General features: G+C 42.9%; 1 protein-coding gene and 1 long non-coding RNA gene across 5 annotated transcripts in view; both read left to right on the plus strand.

Moving 5' to 3' along the window:
- Window positions 1–23,551, plus strand: part of LOC115184051 (ornithine aminotransferase, mitochondrial) — a 40,234-nt gene extending 16,683 nt beyond the window's left edge. For 2 of the 4 annotated variants that reach the window (XM_029745047.1, XM_029745049.1), the window contains exons 4-10: window positions 1,091–1,186; window positions 1,991–2,118; window positions 2,537–2,659; window positions 3,296–3,424; window positions 4,420–4,533; window positions 22,113–22,257; window positions 22,826–23,551. In XM_029745047.1, coding sequence (XP_029600907.1) covers window positions 1,091–1,186; window positions 1,991–2,118; window positions 2,537–2,659; window positions 3,296–3,424; window positions 4,420–4,533; window positions 22,113–22,257; window positions 22,826–22,986 — 896 coding nt within the window. In that variant the 3' untranslated portion in view covers window positions 22,987–23,551. Of the gene's footprint in view, window positions 1–658; window positions 690–859; window positions 870–1,090; window positions 1,187–1,990; window positions 2,119–2,536; window positions 2,660–3,295; window positions 3,425–4,419; window positions 4,534–22,112; window positions 22,258–22,825 lie in introns of those variants that run through there. The other 2 variants (XM_029745050.1, XM_029745051.1) reach the window with 2 other exon arrangements.
- On the plus strand, window positions 1,222–1,952 carry LOC115184052 (uncharacterized). The gene is made up of 2 exons (XR_003874174.1): window positions 1,222–1,637; window positions 1,689–1,952. It is a non-coding gene; the product is annotated as an uncharacterized LOC115184052 (long non-coding RNA).
- Window positions 23,552–24,012: the final 461 nt, after the last annotated feature.

Here is a 24,012-nt window from a genome sequence, read left to right on the forward strand (position 1 = left end):
CACAGGTTAGGAGGCCTGATCAGACCTGCCCGTGAACACAGGTTAGGAGGCCTGATCAGACCTGCCCGTGAACACAGGTTAGGAGGCCTGATCAGACCTGCCCATGAACACAGGTTAGGAGGTCTGATATGTACTGCCCCTGAACACAGGTTAGGAGGCCTGATCAGACCTGCCCCTGAACACAGGTTAGGAGGCCTGATCAGACCTGCCCATGAACACAGGTTAGGAGGTCTGATATGTACTGCCCATGAACACAGGTTAGGAGGCCTGATCAGACCTGCCCGTGAACACAGGTTAGGAGGCCTGATCAGACCTGCCCGTGAACACAGGTTAGGAGGCCTGATATGTACTGCCCATGAACACAGGTTAAGAGGCCTGATCAGACCTGCCCGTGAACACAGGTTAAGAGGCCTGATCAGACCTGCCCGTGAACACAGGTTAGGAGGCCTGATCAGACCTGCCCGTGAACACAGGTTAGGAGGCCTGATATGTACTGCCCATGAACACAGGTTAAGAGGCCTGATCAGACCTGCCCATGAACACAGGTTAGGAGGCCTGATCAGACCTGCCCATGAACACAGGTTAGGAGGCCTGATATGTACTGCCCATGAACACAGGTTAGGAGGTCTGATATGACCTGCCCATGAACACAGGTTAGGAGGCCTGATATGTACTGCCCATGAACACAGGTTAAGAGGCCTGATCAGACCTGCCCGTGAACACAGGTTAGGAGGCCTGATCAGACCTGCCCGTGAACACAGGTTAGGAGGCCTGATCAGACCTGCCCGTGAACACAGGTTAGGAGGCCTGATCAGACCTGCCCGTGAACACAGGTTAGGAGGCCTGATCAGACCTGCCCATGAACACAGGTTAGGAGGCCTGATATCTGGTGTTCAGGACCAGTTCCATGACTCAACATGACTTCCAGTGCGTCCTGAGAACGACATCTCTCCCCTCGACAAGGTGTGGAGGATGGAGAGACTGCTCGCTAGCTGTCTGACATCTGCTGCGGCGGTCCGTGGTACACAACATGTCAATTCTAAGTATAGTAGTGACGTAACTAATGTTCTTTCACATTTTTGTGGACCAGGTGTGGAGGGCGGAGAGACGGCCTGTAAGCTGGCCCGTAAGTGGGCCTACACCGTCAAGGGCGTTCCCAAGAATCAGGCGAAAATTATCTTTGCAAGTAAGTCAATATACAGCATCTTTTTTTTGGGGGGGGGGGTTTTCCCATCATGTCCTGAGATACAGAGTGTTTGTCCCTGTCTATCCTACCTGTGCATTCCTGTAATACACTTTCTCTAGTGCAGTACAATCATTGCTACGGTGGCGCCATAGGGCTTGAACCCCGTCATGGCTGCTTGCAGCTATATTTGTTACAATGTTATTGAATTCCATATTTCCTGTAATCGTATTCGAGTTCATTTAGTTCCCTCACGTGGCAGGAATGCATTGGAACTCTGACTTTTGTGGTAAACACCATAGAAGAAGGATAGGAGGTCTGATATGTACTGCCCATGAACACAGGTTAGGAGGTCTGATATGACCTGAATTGTGTGATAAACACCATAGAAGAAGGATAGGAGGTCTGATATGACCTGAATTGTGTGATAAACACCATAGAAGAAGGATAGGAGGTCTGATATGACCTGAATTGTGTGATAAACACCATAGAAGAAGGATAGGAGGCCTGATATGTACTGCCCATGAACACAGGTTAGGAGGTCTGATATGACCTGAATTGTGTGATGAACACCATAGAAGAAGGATAGGAGGCCTGATATGTACTGCCCATGAACACAGGTTAGGAGGCCTGATATGACCTGAATTGTGTGATGAACACCATAGAAGAAGGATAGGAGGTCTGATAGGACCTGAATTGTGTGATGAACACCATAGAAGAAGGATAGGAGGTCTGATATGACCTGACTTGTGTGATGAACACCATAGAAGATACTAATTGTAACGTGGCTAACCTTCTCCTCTGTAGACGGTAACTTCTGGGGACGAACCATGGCGGCCATCTCTAGCTCTACAGATCCTAGCAGTTACGAGGGCTTCGGTCCCTTCATGCCCGGCTTTGACCTCATCCCTTACAACGATATCCCTGCTCTGGAGGTACGGGACTGACGTGACTACACCCTCTATAATACTGAACCTTAATGTTACTACTCTACAGGCCAGGGTAGAGTTTCCTGGAGCCAGATCAGGCCTAGTCCTGTTTTGAAGGATGCTTAGTCCAGACAAAGTCTAGGTCTGGGGAAATGGTCCTTCTATATTGTGTATGTGTGTGTGTGTATATATATATATATATATATATATATATATATGTATGTATGTATGTGCGTGTGTGCGTGCGTACGTGCACACACACACACACACACATACATGCATACATACATACATACATACATACATACATACATACATACACACAGCGACGGGAGTGTCTCCAGCCTTGTGAATCCATTGATGAGATGATCATGGGTAACTAGTTATGTGTTTATCACTGCCTGTGTGCTGCTGGTTGTTCCAGAAAGCTCTTCAGGACCCGAACGTAGCAGCCTTCATGGTGGAGCCCATCCAGGGAGAGGCTGGTGTGGTAGTTCCTGATGTTGGGTACCTCACTACTGTCAGACAGCTCTGCACTCAGAACAACGTGAGTACCAGACGTTTTCAGCGTTAACACACAAACACACACACACACACACACACACACACTGTACTGTTAAGCCTTGAGAATCAACGGTTGATCTTTTGTCTTTGGAAACGGACACTTTTTCCACCCCTCACTTTTGGTTGACTGTTCCATCTGTCCATTTTTAAAATACTGATGTAGCTTTTTCCTTGTAACTGTGCTTCCCTGTGCTTGGGTCTAGAGACCAGGTTATTATAAATCACTTTGTGGCAACTGTTGATTTTTTTAAATAAAAAGAGCTTTTATAAATGAAATGTGATTGATATTTCCTGCTACATGGTGTTTAGGTGCTGTTCATAGCTGATGAGGTGCAGACTGGACTGGCGCTGTCTGTAGTGTAGAGATCCAGTCATACATAGACTCTACTAATATCTCTGTTCCATGTCTAGGTGCTGTTCATAGCTGATGAGGTACAGACTGGACTGGCGCTGTCTGTAGTGTAGAGATCCAGTCATACATAGACTCTACTAATATCTCTCCGTTCCATGTCTAGGTGCTGTTCATAGCTGATGAGGTGCAGACTGGACTGGCGCTGTCTGTAGTGTAGAGATCCAGTCATACATAGACTCTACTAATATCTCTCTGTTCCATGTCTAGGTGCTGTTCATAGCTGATGAGGTGCAGACTGGACTGGCCCGTACGGGCAGACGGCTGGCCGTGGACCATGAGGAAGTACGGCCGGACATCGTGATCCTGGGAAAGGCTCTGTCAGGAGGAGTCTACCCTGTGAGTAACACAACGCTGTTACACTACTTTCTCTGCCATGTTGTACTCCTCATTTTGATTTACTGAATGAAAAATGGCGTCTAATAATTTAGTATGGGATGGGTCACATCAATACATGAATATTCATTGTTTAATTCAATTCCTTTTGTGACTGACTCACTGCTTATTCAGCATGTTGGGACTGATGGGACTGGGTCATGTTGGGACTGGGTCATGTTGGGACTGGGTCATGTTGGGACTGGGTCATGTTGGGACTGGGTCATGTTGGGACTGATGGGACTGGGTCATGTTGGGACTGGGTCATGTTGTGACTGTTGGGACTGGGTCATGTTGGGACTGGGTCATGTTGGGACTGATGGGACTGGGTCATGTTGGGACTGGGTCATGTTGGGACTGGGTCATGTTGGGACTGGTCATGTTGGGACTGGGTCATGCTGGGTCATGTTGGGACTGATGGGACTGGGTCATGTGGGGACTGGGTCATGCTGGGTCATGTGGGGACTGGGTCATGTTGGGACTGGGTCATGTTGGGACTGGGTCATGTGGGGACTGGGTCATGCTGGGTCATGTGGGGACTGTTGGGACTGGGTCATGTTGGGACTGGGTCATGTTGGGACTGGGTCATGTTGGGACTGTTGGGACTGGGTCATGTTGGGTCTGGGTCATGTGGGGACTGGGTCATGTTGGGACTGGGTCATGTTGGGACTGGGTCATGTTGGGACTGTTGGGACTGGGTCATGTGGGGACTGGGTCATGTGGGGACTGGGTCATGCTGGGTCATGTGGGGACTGTTGGGACTGGGTCATGTGGGGACTGGGTCATGCTGGGTCATGTGGGGACTGGGTCATGTGGGGACTGGGTCATGTGGGGACTGGGTCATGCTGGGTCATGTGGGGACTGGGTCATGTGGGGACTGGGTCATGTGGGGACTGATGGGACTGGGTCATGTTGTGACTGGGTCATGTCAGTCTCTGATATAAACCTTGTCCTGCCAGGTATCTGCGGTGCTGTGTGATGATGAGGTGATGCTGACCATCAAGCCTGGAGAGCACGGCTCTACCTACGGAGGAAACCCTCTGGCCTGTGGCGTTGCCATGGCAGCTCTAGAGGTAAGTGGTAGCTAGCTTTTATTTATTTAGTTAGTTAGCTAGTTAGTTATTTGGCTATGGATAGATTCAGCTAGTTAGTTATTTGGCTATGGATAGATGATGCTAGTTAGCTAGCTAGTTATTTGGCTATGGACAGATTCAGCTAGTTAGTTATTTGGCTATGGACAGATTATGCTAGTTAGTTAGCTAGCTAGTTATTTGGCTATGGACAGATTATGCTAGTTAGTTAGCTAGCTAGTTATTTGGCTATGGACAGATTCAGCTAGTTAGTTATTTGTTCTGGGGATACTCCCCAGAGCAACAGACAGCTGGTTTAGTAAGACGGGATACTCCCCAGATCAACAGACAGCTGGTTTAGTAAGACGGGATACTCCCCAGAGCAACAGACAGCTGGTTTAGTAAGACGGGATACTCCCCAGATCAACAGACAGCTGGTTTAGTAAGACGGGATACTCCCCAGATCAACAGACAGCTGGTTTAGTAAGACGGGATACTCCCCAGATCAACAGACAGCTGGTTTAGTAAGACGGGATACTCCCCAGAGCATCAGGCAGCTGGTTTAGTAAGACGGGATACTCCCCAGTGCAACAGACAGCTGGTTTAGTAAGACGGGATACTCCCCAGAGCAACAGACAGCTGGTTTAGTAAGACGGGATACTCCCCAGAGCATCAGGCAGCTGGTTTAGTAAGACGGGATACTCCCCAGATCAACAGACAGCTGGTTTAGTAAGACGGGATACTCCCCAGAGCATCAGGCAGCTGGTTTAGTAAGACGGGATACTCCCCAGAGCAACAGACAGCTGGTTTAGTAAGACGGGATACTCCCCAGAGCAACAGACAGCTGGTTTAGTAAGACGGGATACTCCCCAGAGCAACAGACAGCTGGTTTAGTAAGACGGGATACTCCCCAGTGCAACAGACAGCTGGTTTAGTAAGACGGGATACTCCCCAGAGCAACAGACAGCTGAGAGTACTTCAAAGCAGTGGGTGGGACCATCCTATCTGCTCTGAACACAGAACTTGGGCTCCTATCTCCTCTGAGTGATTGCTAACAGACCGCGGATCAACCGCTGCTTTCACACGAAGTGATCTCTCATTAAACCCTCCAATATGGACTAAGATATACTGGTGTACACAACTATAAATTAGATTTGTTGGCTGCGCATGGTACTGTTTATTGTGTTGTGCTACACTAGTTCACTGTGTTGGGTCACTGAATATGTAGTTAACATAAGTACTGGCTGCAATAGAACATTAAAATCAAATCAAAGTTTATTTGTCACGTGCGCCGAATACAACAGGTGTAGACCTTACAGTTAAATGCTGAATACAACAGGTGTAGTAGACCTTACAGTTAAATGCTGAATACAACAGGTGTAGTAGACCTTACAGTGAAATGATGAATACAACAGGTGTAGTAGACCTTACAGTGAAATGCTGAATACAACAGGTGTAGTAGACCTTACAGTTAAATGCTGAATACAACAGGTGTAGTAGACCTCACAGTTAAATGCTGAGTACAACAGGTGTAGTAGACCTCACAGTTAAATGCTGAGTACAACAGGTGTAGTAGACCTCACAGTTAAATGCTGAGTACAACAGGTGTAGTAGACCTCACAGTTAAATGCTGAGTACAACAGGTGTAGTAGACCTCACAGTTAAATGCTGAGTACAACAGGTGTAGTAGACCTCACAGTTAAATGCTGAATACAACAGGTGTAGTAGACCTTACAGTGAAATGCTGAATACAACAGGTGTAGTAGACCTCACAGTTAAATGCTGAATACAACAGGTGTAGTAGACCTCACAGTTAAATGCTGAATACAACAGGTGTAGTAGACCTCACAGTTAAATGCTGAGTACAACAGGTGTAGTAGACCTCACAGTGAAATGCTGAATACAACAGGTGTAGTAGACCTCACAGTTAAATGCTGAGTACAACAGGTGTAGTAGACCTCACAGTTAAATGCTGAGTACAACAGGTGTAGTAGACCTCACAGTGAAATGCTGAATACAACAGGTGTAGTAGACCTCACAGTTAAATGCTGAGTACAACAGGTGTAGTAGACCTCACAGTGAAATGCTGAATACAACAGGTGTAGTAGACCTCACAGTTAAATGCTGAGTACAACAGGTGTAGTAGACCTTACAGTGAAATGCTGAATACAACAGGTGTAGTAGACCTTACAGTGAAATGCTGAATACAACAGGTGTAGTAGACCTCACAGAGAAATGCTGAACACAACAGGTGTAGTAGACCTCACAGTGAAATGTTTACTTACAGGCTCTAACCAATAGTGCAAAAAAGGTATTAGGTGAACAATAGGTAAAGAAATAAAACAACAGTAAAAAAGACAGTGAAAACTAACAGTAGAGAGGCTATATACAGTAGAGAGGTTATATACAGTAGAGAGGCTATATACAGTAGAGAGGCTATATACAGTAGAGAGGCTACATACAGTAGAGAGGCTACATACAGTAGAGAGGCTATATACAGTAGAGAGGCTATATACAGTAGAGAGGCTATATACAGTAGAGAGGCTATATACAGTAGAGAGGCTACATACAGTAGAGGCTATATACAGTAGAGAGGCTATATACAGTAGAGAGGCTATATACAGTAGAGAGGCTATATACAGTAGAGAGGCTATATACAGTAGAGAGGCTATATACATAGAGAGGCTATATCAGTAGAGAGGTTATATACAGTAGAGAGGCTACATACAGTAGAGAGGTTATATACAGTAGAGAGGCTACATTACAGTAGAGAGGCTATATACAGTAGAGAGGCTATATACAGTAGAGAGGCTATATACAGTAGAGAGGTTATATACAGTAGAGAGGCTACATACAGTAGAGAGGTTATATACAGTAGAGAGGCTACATACAGTAGAGAGGCTATATACAGTAGAGAGGCTACATACAGTAGAGAGGCTACTAACAGTAGAGAGGCTACTAACAGTAGAGAGGCTACATACAGTAGAGAGGCTACTAACAGTAGAGAGGCTACTAACAGTAGAGAGGCTATATACAGTAGAGAGGCTATATACAGTAGAGAGGCTATATACAGTAGAGAGGCTATATACAGTAGAGAGGCTATATACAGTAGAGAGGTTATATACAGTAGAGAGGCTACATACAGTAGAGAGGTTATATACAGTAGAGAGGCTACATACAGTAGAGAGGCTATATACAGTAGAGAGGCTATATACAGTAGAGAGGCTATATACAGTAGAGAGGTTATATACAGTAGAGAGGCTACATACAGTAGAGAGGTTATATACAGTAGAGAGGCTACATACAGTAGAGAGGCTATATACAGTAGAGAGGCTACATACAGTAGAGAGGCTACTAACAGTAGAGAGGCTACATACAGTAGAGGCTACATACAGTAGAGAGGCTACATACAGTAGAGAGGCTACATACAGTAGAGGCTACATACAGTAGAGGCTACATACAGTAGCGAGGCTACATACAGTAGAGAGGCTACTAACAGTAGAGAGGCTACTAACAGTAGAGGCTACATACAGTAGAGGCTATATACAGTAGAGAGGCTATATACAGTAGAGAGGCTATATACAGTAGAGAGGCTACATACAGTAGAGAGGCTACATACAGTAGATAGGCTATATACAGTAGAGAGGCTACATACAGTAGAGAGGCTACTAACAGTAGAGAGGCTACATACAGTAGAGGCTACATACAGTAGAGAGGCTATATACAGTAGAGGCTATATACAGTAGATGCTATATACAGTAGAGAGGCTATATACAGTAGAGGCTACATACAGTAGAGAGGCTATATACAGTAGAGAGGCTATATACAGTAGATAGGCTATATACAGTAGAGAGGCTATATACAGTAGAGAGGCTACATACAGTAGAGAGGCTATATACAGTAGAGAGGCTATATACAGTAGAGGCTACATACAGTAGAGGCTATATACAGTAGAGAGGCTATATACAGTAGAGAGGCTACATACAGTAGAGAGGCTACATACAGTAGAGAGGCTACAACAGTAGAGAGGCTACATACAGTAGAGAGGCTACATACAGTAGAGAGGCTACTACAGTAGAGAGGCTACATACAGTAGAGGCTACATACAGTGAAGAGGCTACATACAGTAGAGAGCTACATACAGTAGAGGCTACATCAGTAGAGAGGCTATATACAGTAGAGGCTACATACAGTAGAGGCTATATACAGTAGAGAGGCTATACAGTAGAGAGGCTATATACAGTAGAGAGGCTATATACAGTAGAGAGGCTATATACAGTAGAGAGGCTACTATAAGTAGAGAGGCTACATACATTAGAGAGGCTACATACAGTAGAGAGGCTACATACAGTAGGAGAGGCTACATACAGTAGAGAGGCTACATACAGTAGAGGCTCATACAGTAGAGAGGCTCACATACAGTAGAGGCTACTACAGTAGAGGCTACATACATAGAGGCTATACAGTAGAGAGGCTATATACAGTAGAGGCTATATACAGTAGAGAGGCTACAATACAGTAAGAGGCTACATACAGTAGAGGCTATATACAGAGAGAGTCTATATACAGGAGAGAGGGCTATATACAGTAGAGAGGCTATATACCAGTAGAGGCTATATACAGTAGAGAGGGCTATATACAGTAGAGAGGCGATATACAGTAGAGAGGTTATACAGTAGAGAGGCTACATACAGTAGAGAAGGCGACATACATAGAGAGGCTATATACAGTAGAGAGGCTATATCCAGTAGAGAGGCTATATAACAGTAGAGAGGTTATATACAGTAGAGAGGCTACATACAGTAGAGAGGTTATATACAGTAGAGAGGCTACATACAGTAGAGAGGCTATAATACAGTAGAGAGGCGGTACATACAGTAGAGAGGCTACTAACAGTAGAGAGGCTACTAACAGTAAGAGAGGCCTACTAACAGTAGAGGAGGCTACATAAGTAGAGAGGGACTACAGTAGGAGAGGTCTACTAACGTAGAGAGCTATCTAACAGTAGAGAGGCATATACAGTAAGAGGTCTATATACAGTAGAGAGGGCTATATACAGTAGAGAGGCTATATACAGTAGAGAGGCTATATACAGTAGAGAGGCTATATACAGTAGAGAGGTTATATACAGTAGAGAGGCTACATACAGTGAGGAGGTTATATACAGTAGAGAGGCTACATACAGTAGAGAGGCTATATATCAGTAGAGAGGCTATATACAGTAGAGAGGCTATATACAGTAGAGAGGTTATATACAGTAGAGAGGCTACATACAGTAGAGAGGTTATATACAGTAGAGAGGCTACATACAGTAGAGAGGCTATATACAGTAGAGGCTACATACAGTAGAGGCTACATACAGTAGAGGCTATATACAGTAGAGAGGCTATATACAGTAGAGAGGCTATATACAGTAGAGAGGCTATATACAGTAGAGGGCTACATACAGTAGAGAGGCTACATACAGTAGAGGCTACATACAGTAGAGAGGCTACATACAGTAGAGAGGCTACTAACAGTAGAGAGGCTACATACAGTAGAGGCTACATACAGTAGAGAGGCTACATACAGTAGAGGCTACATACAGTAGAGGCTACATACAGTAGAGGCTATATACAGTAGAGAGGCTATATACAGTAGAGAGGCTATATACAGTAGAGAGGCTACATACAGTAGAGAGGCTACATACAGTAGAGAGGCTACATACAGTAGAGGCTATATACAGTAGAGAGGCTATATACAGTAGAGAGGCTATATACAGTAGAGAGGCTATATACAGTAGAGGCTATATACAGTAGAGAGGCTATATACAGTAGAGAGGCTATATACAGTAGAGAGGTTATATACAGTAGAGAGGCTACATACAGTAGAGAGGCTACATACAGTAGAGAGGCTATATACAGTAGAGAGGCTATATACAGTAGAGAGGCTATATACAGTAGAGAGGTTATATACAGTAGAGAGGCTACATACAGTAGAGAGGTTATATACAGTAGAGAGGCTACATACAGTAGAGAGGCTATATACAGTAGAGAGGCTACATACAGTAGAGAGGCTACTAACAGTAGAGAGGCTACTAACAGTAGAGAGGCTACATACAGTAGAGAGGCTACTAACAGTAGAGAGGCTACTAACAGTAGAGAGGCTACTAACAGTAGAGAGGCTATATACAGTAGAGAGGCTATATACAGTAGAGAGGCTATATACAGTAGAGAGGCTATATACAGTAGAGAGGCTATATACAGTAGAGAGGCTATATACAGTAGAGAGGTTATATACAGTAGAGAGGCTACATACAGTAGAGAGGTTATATACAGTAGAGAGGCTACATACAGTAGAGAGGCTATATACAGTAGAGAGGCTATATACAGTAGAGAGGCTATATACAGTAGAGAGGTTATATACAGTAGAGAGGCTACATACAGTAGAGAGGTTATATACAGTAGAGAGGCTACATACAGTAGAGAGGCTATATACAGTAGAGAGGCTACATACAGTAGAGAGGCTACTAACAGTAGAGAGGCTACATACAGTAGAGGCTACATACAGTAGAGAGGCTACATACAGTAGAGGCTACATACAGTAGAGGCTACATACAGTAGAGGCTACATACAGTAGCGAGGCTACATACAGTAGAGAGGCTACTAACAGTAGAGAGGCTACATACAGTAGAGGCTACATACAGTAGAGGCTACATACAGTAGAGAGGCTATATACAGTAGAGAGGCTATATACAGTAGAGAGGCTATATACAGTAGAGAGGCTACATACAGTAGAGAGGCTATATACAGTAGAGAGGCTACATACAGTAGAGAGGCTACTAACAGTAGAGAGGCTACTAACAGTAGAGAGGCTACATACAGTAGAGGCTACATACAGTAGAGAGGCTATATACAGTAGAGGCTACATACAGTAGAGGCTATATACAGTAGAGAGGCTATATACAGTAGAGGCTACATACAGTAGAGAGGCTATATACAGTAGAGAGGCTATATACAGTAGATAGGCTACATACAGTAGAGAGGCTACATACAGTAGAGAGGCTACATACAGTAGAGAGGCTATATACAGTAGAGAGGCTACTAACAGTAGAGAGGCTATATACAGTAGAGGCTACATACAGTAGAGGCTATATACAGTAGAGGGCTATATACAGTAGAGAGGCTATATACAGTAGAGAGGCTACATACAGTAGAGAGCTACATCAGTAGAGAGGCTACATCAGTAGAGAGGCTACATACAGTAGAGAGGCTACTACAGTAGAGAGGCTACATACAGTAGAGGCTACATACAGTAGAGAGGCTACATACAGTAGAGCTACATACAGGTAGAGGCTACATACAGTAGAGGCTACATACAGTAGAGGCTTATAATACAGTAGAGAGGCTATATACAGTAGAGAGGCTATATACGTAGAGAGGCTACATACAGTAGAGAGGCTACATACAGTAAGAGAGGCTACATACAGTCATAGGCTATATACAGTAGAGAGGCTACATACAGTAGAGAGGCTACTAACAGTAGAGAGCTACTAACAGTAGAGAGGCTACATACAGTGAAGGCTACAGTAGAGGCTACATACAGTAGAGGCTATACATACAGTTAAGGCTATATACAGTAAGAGATATACAGTAGAGGCTACATACAGTAGAGAGGCTATATACAGTAGAGAGGCTATATACAGTAGATAGGCTATATACAGTAGAGAGGCTATATACAGTAGAGAGGCTATATACAGTAGAGAGGCTATATACAGTAGAGAGGTTATATACAGTAGAGAGTCTATAAACAGTAGAGAGGCTACATACAGTAGAGGCTATATACAGTAGAGAGGCTACATACAGTAGAGAGGCTACATACAGTAGAGAGGCTACATACAGTAGAGGCTATATACAGTAGAGAGGCTACATACAGTAGAGGCTACATACAGTAGAGAGGCTACATACAGTAGAGGCTACATACAGTAGCGAGGCTACATACAGTAGAGAGGCTACTAACAGTAGAGAGGCTACATACAGTAGAGGCTACATACAGTCGAGGAAGAGCTATATACAGTAGAGGCTACATACAGTAGAGGCTACATACAGTAGAGGCTATATACAGTAGAGAGGCTATATACAGTAGAGAGGCTATATACAGTAGAGAGGCTACATACAGTAGAGAGGCTACATACAGTAGATAGGCTATATACAGTAGAGAGGCTACATACAGTAGAGAGGCTACTAACAGTAGAGAGGCTACATACAGTAGAGGCTACATACAGTAGAGAGGCTATATACAGTAGAGGCTACATACAGTAGAGGCTATATACAGTAGAGAGGCTATATACAGTAGAGAGGCTATATACAGTAGAGGCTATATACAGTAGAGGCTATATACAGTAGAGAGGCTATATACAGTAGAGAGGCTATATACAGTAGAGAGGCTACATACAGTAGAGAGGCTACATACAGTAGAGAGGCTACATACAGTAGAGAGGCTATATACAGTAGAGGCTACATACAGTAGAGGCTACATACAGTAGAGGCTATATACGTAAGAGGCTATATACATAGGAGGAGGCTATATACAGTAGAGAGGCTACATACAGTAGAGAGGCTACATACAGTAGAGAGGCTACATACAGTAGAGAGGCTACATACAGTAGAGAGGCTACTAACAGTAGAGAGGCTACATACAGTAGAGGCTACATACAGTAGAGAGGCTACATACAGTAGAGGCTACATACAGTAGAGGCTACATACAGTAGAGAGGCTATATACAGTAGAGGCTACATACAGTAGAGAGGCTATATACAGTAGAGAGGCTATATACAGTAGAGAGGCTATATACAGTAGAGAGGCTATATACAGTAGAGAGGCTACATACAGTAGAGAGGCTACATACAGTAGAGAGGCTATATACAGTAGAGAGGCTACATACAGTAGAGAGGCTACTAACAGTAGAGAGGCTACATACAGTAGAGGCTACATACAGTAGAGAGGCTATATACAGTAGAGGCTACATACAGTAGAGGCTACATACAGTAGAGGCTATATACAGTAGAGAGGCTATATACAGTAGAGGCTACATACAGTAGAGAGGCTATATACAGTAGAGAGGCTATATACAGTAGATAGGCTATATACAGTAGAGAGGCTACATACAGTAGAGAGGCTACATACAGTAGAGAGGCTATATACAGTAGAGAGGCTACTAACAGTAGAGAGGCTATATACAGTAGAGGCTACTAACAGTAGAGAGGCTATATACAGTAGAGAGGCTATATACAGTAGAGAGGCTACATACAGTAGAGAGGCTACATACAGTAGAGAGGCTACATACAGTAGAGAGGCTACATACAGTAGAGAGGCTACTAACAGTAGAGAGGCTACTAACAGTAGAGAGGCTACATACAGTAGAGGCTACATACAGTAGAGAGGCTACATACAGTAGAGGCTACATACAGTAGCGAGGCTACATACAGTAGAGAGGCTACTAACAGTAGAGAGGCTACATACAGTAGAGGCTACATACAGTAGAGAGGCTACATACAGTAGAGGCTATATACAGTAGAGAGGCTATATACAGTAGAGAGGCTATATACAGTAGAGAGGCTATATACAGTAGAGAGGCTACATACAGTAGAGAGGCTACATACAGTAGATAGGCTATATACAGTAGAGAGGCTACATACAGTAGAGAGGCTACATACAGTAGAGGCTACATACAGTAGAGAGGCTATATACAGTAGAGGCTACATACAGTAGAGGCTATATACAGTAGAGAGGCTATATACAGTAGAGAGGCTATATACAGTAGAGGCTACATACAGTAGAGAGGCTATATACAGTAGAGAGGCTATATACAGTAGATAGGCTATATACAGTAGAGAGGCTACATACAGTAGAGAGGCTACATACAGTAGAGAGGCTATATACAGTAGAGAGGCTACTAAACAGTAGAGAGGCTATATACAGTAGAGAGGCTACATACAGTAGAGGCTATATACAGTAGAGGCTATATACAGTAGAGAGGCTACATACAGTAGAGAGGCTACATACAGTAGAGAGGCTACATACAGTAGAGAGGCTACATACAGTAGAGAGGCTATATACAGTAGAGAGGCTATATACAGTAGAGAGGCTACATACAGTAGAGAGGCTACATACAGTAGAGAGGCTATATACAGTAGAGAGGCTATATACAGTAGAGAGGCTATATACAGTAGAGAGGCTATATACAGTAGAGAGGCTATATACAGTAGAGAGGCTATATACAGTAGAGAGGCTACATACAGTAGAGAGGTTATATACAGTAGAGAGGCTACATACAGTAGAGAGGTTACATACAGTAGAGAGGCTACATACAGTAGAGAGGCTACTAACAGTAGAGAGGCTACATACAGTAGAGGCTACATACAGTAGAGAGGCTACATACAGTAGAGGCTACATACAGTAGAGGCTACATACAGTAGAGGCTACATACAGTAGAGGCTACATACAGTAGCGAGGCTACATACAGTAGAGAGGCTACTAACAGTAGAGAGGCTACATACAGTAGAGGCTACATACAGTAGAGGCTATATACAGTAGAGGGCTACATACAGTAGAGGCTATATACAGTAGAGAGGCTATATACAGTAGAGAGGCTATATACAGTAGAGAGGCTATATACAGTAGAGAGGCTACATACAGTAGAGAGGCTACATACAGTAGATAGGCTATATACAGTAGAGAGGCTACATACAGTAGAGAGGCTACTAACAGTAGAGAGGCTACATACAGTAGAGGCTACATACAGTAGAGAGGCTATATACAGTAGAGGCTACATACAGTAGAGGCTATATACAGTAGAGAGGCTATATACAGTAGAGAGGCTATATACAGTAGAGGCTACATACAGTAGAGGCTACATACAGTAGAGAGGCTATATACAGTAGAGAGGCTATATACAGTAGAGAGGCTATATACAGTAGAGGCTATATACAGTAGAGAGGCTATATACAGTAGAGAGGCTATATACAGTAGAGAGGTTATATACAGTAGAGAGGCTACATACAGTAGAGAGGTTATATACAGTAGAGAGGCTACATACAGTAGAGAGGCTATATACAGTAGAGAGGCTATATACAGTAGAGAGGCTATATACAGTAGAGAGGTTATATACAGTAGAGAGGCTACATACAGTAGAGAGGTTATATACAGTAGAGAGGCTACATACAGTAGAGAGGCTATATACAGTAGAGAGGCTACATACAGTAGAGAGGCTACTAACAGTAGAGAGGCTACTAACAGTAGAGAGGCTACATACAGTAGAGAGGCTACTAACAGTAGAGAGGCTACTACAGTAGAGAGGCTATATACAGTAGAGAGGCTATATACAGTAGAGAGGCTATATACAGTAGAGAGGCTATATACAGTAGAGAGGCTATATACAGTAGAGAGGCTATATACAGTAGAGAGGCTATATACAGTAGAGAGGCTATATACAGTAGAGAGGTTATATACAGTAGAGAGGCTACATACAGTAGAGAGGTTATATACAGTAGAGAGGCTACATACAGTAGAGAGGCTACATACAGTAGAGAGGCTATATACAGTAGAGAGGCTATATACAGTAGAGAGGCTATATACAGTAGAGAGGTTATATACAGTAGAGAGGTTATATACAGTAGAGAGGCTACATACAGTAGAGAGGCTACATACAGTAGAGAGGCTACATACAGTAGAGAGGCTACATACAGTAGAGAGGCTACATACAGTAGAGGCTACATACAGTAGAGAGGCTACATCAGTAGAGGCTACATACAGTAGAGAGGCTACATACAGTAGAGGCTACATACAGTAGCGAGGCTACATACAGTAGAGAGGCTACTAACAGTAGAGAGGCTACATACAGTAGAGGCTACATACAGTAGAAAGGCTATATACAGTAGAGGCTACATACAGTAGAGGCTATATACAGTAGAGAGGCTATATACAGTAGAGAGGCTATATACAGTAGAGAGGCTACATACAGTAGAGAGGCTACATACAGTAGATAGGCTATATACAGTAGAGAGGCTACATACAGTAGAGAGGCTACTAACAGTAGAGAGGCTACATACAGTAGAGGCTACATACAGTAGAGAGGCTATATACAGTAGAGGCTACATACAGTAGAGGCTATATACAGTAGAGAGGCTATATACAGTAGAGGCTACATACAGTAGAGAGGCTATATACAGTAGAGAGGCTATATACAGTAGATAGGCTATATACAGTAGAGAGGCTACATACAGTAGAGAGGCTACATACAGTAGAGAGGCTATATACAGTAGAGAGGCTACTAACAGTAGAGAGGCTATATACAGTAGAGGCTACATACAGTAGAGGCTATATACAGTAGAGAGGCTATATACAGTAGAGAGGCTACATACAGTAGAGAGGCTACATACAGTAGAGAGGCTACATACAGTAGAGAGGCTACTAACAGTAGAGAGGCTACATACAGTAGAGGCTACATACAGTAGAGAGGCTACATACAGTAGAGGCTACATACAGTAGAGGCTACATACAGTAGAGAGGCTATATACAGTAGAGGCTACATACAGTAGAGGCTATATACAGTAGAGAGGCTATATACAGTAGAGAGGCTATATACAGTAGAGAGGCTATATACAGTAGAGAGGCTACATACAGTAGAGAGGCTACATACAGTAGATAGGCTACATACAGTAGAGAGGCTACATACAGTAGAGAGGCTACTAACAGTAGAGAGGCTACATACAGTAGAGGCTACATACAGTAGAGAGGCTATATACAGTAGAGGCTACATACAGTAGAGGCTACATACAGTAGAGGCTATATACAGTAGAGAGGCTATATACAGTAGAGGCTACATACAGTAGAGAGGCTATATACAGTAGAGAGGCTATATACAGTAGATTAGGCTATATACGTAGAGAGGCTACATACAGTAGAGAGCTATATACAGTAGAGAGGCTATATACAGTAGAGAGGTTATATACAGTAGAGAGGCTACATACAGTAGAGAGGTTATATACAGTAGAGAGGCTACATACAGTAGAGAGGCTATATACAGTAGAGAGGGCTACATACAGTAGAGAGGCTACTAACAGTAGAGAGGCTACATACAGTAGAGGCTACTAACAGTAGAGAGGCTAGGGCTACATACAGTAGAGAGGCTAAACGCACATAGAGAGGCTACATACAGTAGCGAGGCTACATACAGTAGAGAGGCTACTAACAGTAGAGAGGCTACATACAGTAGAGGCTACATACAGTAGAGAGGCTATATACAGTAGAGGCTACATACAGTAGAGGCTATATACAGTAGAGAGGCTATATACAGTAGAGAGGCTATATACAGTAGAGAGGCTATATACAGTAGAGAGGCTACATACAGTAGAGAGGCTACATACAGTAGATAGGCTATATACAGTAGAGAGGCTACATACAGTAGAGAGGCTACAAACAGTAGAGAGGCTACATACAGTAGAGAGGCTATATACAGTAGAGGCTACATACAGTAGAGGCTATATACAGTAGAGAGGCTATATACAGTAGAGAGGCTATATACAGTAGAGGCTACATACAGTAGAGAGGCTATATACAGTAGAGAGGCTATATACAGTAGATAGGCTATATACAGTAGAGAGGCTACATACAGTAGAGAGGCTATATACAGTAGAGAGGCTACTAACAGTAGAGAGGCTATATACAGTAGAGGCTACATACAGTAGAGGCTATATACAGTAGAGAGGCTATATACAGTAGAGAGGCTACATACAGTAGAGAGGCTACATACAGTAGAGAGGCTACATACAGTAGAGAGGCTACATACAGTAGAGAGGCTACATACAGTAGAGAGGCTACTAACAGTAGAGAGGCTACATACAGTAGAGGCTACATACAGTAGAGAGGCTACATACAGTAGAGGCTACATACAGTAGAGGCTACATACAGTAGAGAGGCTATATACAGTAGAGGCTATATACAGTAGAGGCTACATACAGTAGAGGCTATATACAGTAGAGAGGGCTATATACAGTAGAGAGGCTATATACAGTAGAGAGGCTACATACAGTAGAGAGGCTACATACAGTAGATAGGCTACATACAGTAGAGAGGCTACATACAGTAGAGAGGCTACTAACAGTAGAGAGGCTACATACAGTAGAGGCTACATACAGTAGAGAGGCTATATACAGTAGAGGCTACATACAGTAGAGGCTACATACAGTAGAGGCTATATACAGTAGAGAGGCTATATACAGTAGAGGCTACATACAGTAGAGAGGCTATATACAGTAGAGAGGCTATATACAGTAGATAGGCTATATACAGTAGAGAGGCTACATACAGTAGAGAGGCTACATACAGTAGAGAGGCTATATACAGTAGAGAGGCTACTAACAGTAGAGAGGCTATATACAGTAGAGGCTACATACAGTAGAGGCTATATACAGTAGAGAGGCTATATACAGTAGAGAGGCTACATACAGTAGAGAGGCTACATACAGTAGAGAGGCTACATACAGTAGAGAGGCTACATACAGTAGAGAGGCTACATACAGTAGAGAGGCTACATACAGTAGAGGCTACATACAGTAGAGAGGCTACATACAGTAGAGGCTACATACAGTAGCGAGGCTACATACAGTAGAGAGGCTACTAACAGTAGAGAGGCTACATACAGTAGAGGCTACATACAGTAGAGAGGCTACATACAGTAGAGAGGCTACATACAGTAGAGAGGCTATATACAGTAGAGAGGCTATATACAGTAGAGAGGCTATATACAGTAGAGAGGCTATATACAGTAGAGAGGCTATATACAGTAGAGAGGCTACATACAGTAGATAGGCTATATACAGTAGAGAGGCTACATACAGTAGAGAGGCTACTAACAGTAGAGAGGCTACATACAGTAGAGGCTACATACAGTAGAGAGGCTATATACAGTAGAGGCTACATACAGTAGAGGCTATATACAGTAGAGAGGCTATATACAGTAGAGAGGCTATATACAGTAGAGGCTACATACAGTAGAGAGGCTATATACAGTAGAGAGGCTATATACAGTAGATAGGCTATATACAGTAGAGAGGCTACATACAGTAGAGAGGCTACATACAGTAGAGAGGCTATATACAGTAGAGAGGCTACTAACAGTAGAGAGGCTATATACAGTAGAGGCTACATACAGTAGAGGCTATATACAGTAGAGAGGCTATATACAGTAGAGAGGCTACATACAGTAGAGAGGCTACATACAGTAGAGAGGCTATATACAGTAGAGAGGCTATATACAGTAGAGAGGCTATATACAGTAGAGAGGCTATATACAGTAGAGAGGCTATATACAGTAGAGAGGCTATATACAGTAGAGAGGCTATATACAGTAGAGAGGCTACATACAGTAGAGAGGTTATATACAGTAGAGAGGCTACATACAGTAGAGAGGTTACATACAGTAGAGAGGCTACATACAGTAGAGAGGCTACTAACAGTAGAGAGGCTACATACAGTAGAGGCTACATACAGTAGAGAGGCTACATACAGTAGAGGCTACATACAGTAGAGAGGCTACATACAGTAGAGGCTACATACAGTAGCGAGGCTACATACAGTAGAGAGGCTACTAACAGTAGAGAGGCTACATACAGTAGAGGCTACATACAGTAGAGAGGCTATATACAGTAGAGGCTACATACAGTAGAGGCTATATACAGTAGAGAGGCTATATACAGTAGAGAGGCTATATACAGTAGAGGCTACATACAGTAGAGAGGCTACATACAGTAGATAGGCTATATACAGTAGAGAGGCTACATACAGTAGAGAGGCTACTAACAGTAGAGAGGCTACATACAGTAGAGGCTACATACAGTAGAGAGGCTATATACAGTAGAGGCTACATACAGTAGAGGCTATATACAGTAGAGAGGCTATATACAGTAGAGAGGCTATATACAGTAGAGGCTACATACAGTAGAGAGGCTATATACAGTAGAGAGGCTATATACAGTAGATAGGCTATATACAGTAGAGAGGCTACATACAGTAGAGAGGCTACATACAGTAGAGAGGCTATATACAGTAGAGAGGCTACTAACAGTAGAGAGGCTATATACAGTAGAGGCTACATACAGTAGAGGCTATATACAGTAGAGAGGCTATATACAGTAGAGAGGCTACATACAGTAGAGAGGCTACATACAGTAGAGAGGCTACATACAGTAGAGAGGCTACATACAGTAGAGAGGCTACTAACAGTAGAGAGGCTACATACAGTAGAGGCTACTAACAGTAGAGAGGCTACATACAGTAGAGGCTACATACAGTAGCGAGGCTACATACAGTAGAGAGGCTACTAACAGTAGAGAGGCTACATACAGTAGAGGCTACATACAGTAGAGAGGCTACATACAGTAGAGGCTATATACAGTAGAGAGGCTATATACAGTAGAGAGGCTATATACAGTAGAGAGGCTATATACAGTAGAGAGGCTACATACAGTAGAGAGGCTACATACAGTAGATAGGCTATATACAGTAGAGAGGCTACATACAGTAGAGAGGCTACTAACAGTAGAGAGGCTACATACAGTAGAGGCTACATACAGTAGAGAGGCTATATACAGTAGAGGCTACATACAGTAGAGGCTATATACAGTAGAGAGGCTATATACAGTAGAGAGGCTATATACAGTAGAGGCTACATACAGTAGAGAGGCTATATACAGTAGAGAGGCTATATACAGTAGAGAGGCTATATACAGTAGAGAGGCTACATACAGTAGAGAGGCTACATACAGTAGAGAGGCTATATACAGTAGAGAGGCTACTAACAGTAGAGAGGCTATATACAGTAGAGGCTACATACAGTAGAGGCTACATACAGTAGAGGCTATATACATTAGAGAGGCTATATACAGTAGAGAGGCTACATACAGTAGAGAGGCTACATACAGTAGAGAGGCTACATACAGTAGAGAGGCTATATACAGTAGAGAGGCTATATACAGTAGAGAGGCTATATACAGTAGAGAGGCTATATACAGTAGAGAGGCTATATACAGTAGAGAGGCTATATACAGTAGAGAGGCTACATACAGTAGAGAGGCTACATACAGTAGAGAGGCTATATACAGTAGAGAGGCTATATACAGTAGAGAGGCTATATACAGTAGAGAGGCTATATACAGTAGAGAGGCTATATACAGTAGAGAGGCTATATACAGTAGAGAGGCTATATACAGTAGAGAGGCTACATACAGTAGAGAGGCTACATACAGTAGAGAGGCTACATACAGTAGAGAGGCTATATACAGTAGAGAGGCTATATACAGTAGCGAGGCTATATACAGTAGAGAGGCTACATACAGTAGAGAGGCTACATACAGTAGAGAGGCTACATACAGTAGAGAGGCTATATACAGTAGAGAGGCTACATACAGTAGAGAGGCTATATACAGTAGAGAGGCTACATACAGTAGAGAGGCTATATACAGTAGAGAGGCTATATACAGACACCGGTTAGTCAGGCTGATTGAGGTAGTAACAGACCTAACAGTATGTTGTCCTCTCTCACAGGTTCTGGAGGAAGAGAAGCTGGCGGAGAACGCTGAGAAGATGGGCCAGTTGCTGAGGTCAGAACTGTCAAAGCTTCCTAAAGAGATCGTCCCCATCGTCCGGGGAAAGGGCCTCCTCAATGCCATCGTCATCAAGGAGACTAAAGGTATGGCTGTATCTGATGTGAAATCACTTAGATTTCAGATTCAAAACTGCAAACATTTCTCTCCGCCACATGGCAAAATGAGTAGAATTGCAGGAAACGTATCATTATTATAACATCTCACTGACCTGTTGCATGTCTCCACTAACTAACTTAACGCTCTTAAAGAGACGGTGTATCATTTTCTGTAATGCCTCTCAATAGGTAGTGCTTTTACATAATGTTAAAAACCTAATATTCCAAATGACTTTGTAATTTTAATGTCAGGTGTTTTGGATCAACAGTTTAGCTTTTTATACTAAACAAATGTATTTACACATGAGCTTTAAATTGGCTATATCGCAATCAATTTAAATATCATAGATATATATATAGATATATCTGGTGCTCCTAAATTTGATGTTGTGCTCCTCACTTTTTAAACAATAAATTGTTCTAGAGCCCTGCTTGGGTTTTATAATTGTTTCTCTGTAGGCTGAAGCTTTGACCCCTGACACGTGTGTGTGTGTGTGTGTGTGTGTGTGTGTGTGTGTGTGTGTGTGTGTGCGCTCACACTTTTCATCCCCCTCAGACTATGATGCCTGGAGAGTGTGCATCCGTCTCCGTGACAACGGACTGTTGGCCAAGCCCACCCACGGTGACATCATCCGTCTGGCCCCTCCCCTCATCATTAAAGACCACGAGGTCAGAGAGTGTGCTGACATCATCCAGAGAACCATCATGTCCTTCTAGAACTCCTTCTAGAACTCCTTCTAGAACACTGGAACCAACAAAGCAACTATCATCTGCTGTGAACTATCATCTATTGGAATGTGTTACTAATTCTAAACATTTAGCAAATGAGTGTTATTGTATTGTAAGCAGTACTCTCTTTTAAGTTAATTTACTGTGAAAATGTATGTGGAGAATTATTTTTTTTTCACAGTACTGCCATTTTGTAGTAATGTCAATCTAAGCATATCATCCAAGCTGAAGGTTTTCTCTTCTGAAGTGCTGGAACTGAAAAGGGTTACAGGGTTATTACACTGCTGCTCCAAAGCACCTTGGGGTGACCTTAAACCCAGGGATGTTTTTAACTCTTGCATCTGGTTAGTTGGAAGACGGTTTAGATACTGATTTCATTTTGTGGTTAATTCTGGCAACTACGACTGCAGCAAAGCTAAAAAAATAAAAAATAATGTAATGCGCTTAAACAAAACTTTTTTTCACTTTTTAAAACGGAGCATTGTTTTAAAAACAAAGAAACATACAATTTATTTAAATGTTAAAGTAATTTATTTGCTTGTTGGTGAAATGAGAAAAAAAAAAAAAGGTTTTACTGAAAGACACAGGTATAAACAATAAGGATATTTTAAGTATTTAAAAGGAAATATTTTAATACCACTAAAACTCAGTGAAAGAATTGAACTGCTGTTCTGTTACGTTATTGAAACAAACCACAGAAAACCTTTTCAAAACGGCAGTAGTGGACAACTGTACTTATGATACAGAAAAGTATTCAGTATGTACAACTACTACCCTATATAGGCCCTGGTCTAAAGTAGTGCACTACTACCCTATATAGGCCCTGATCTAAAGTAGTGCACTACTACCCTATGGGCCCTGGTCTAAAGTAGTGCACTACTACCCTATAGGCCCTGGTCTAAAGTAGTGCACTACTACCCTATGGGCCCTGGTCTAAAGTAGTGCACTACTACCCTATAGACCCTGGTCTAAAGTAGTGCACTACTACCCTATAGACCCTGGTCTAAAGTAGTG

This window comes from Salmo trutta, unplaced genomic scaffold, assembly GCF_901001165.1.
Source record: "Salmo trutta unplaced genomic scaffold, fSalTru1.1, whole genome shotgun sequence".
Classification (NCBI taxonomy): domain Eukaryota; kingdom Metazoa; phylum Chordata; class Actinopteri; order Salmoniformes; family Salmonidae; genus Salmo; species Salmo trutta.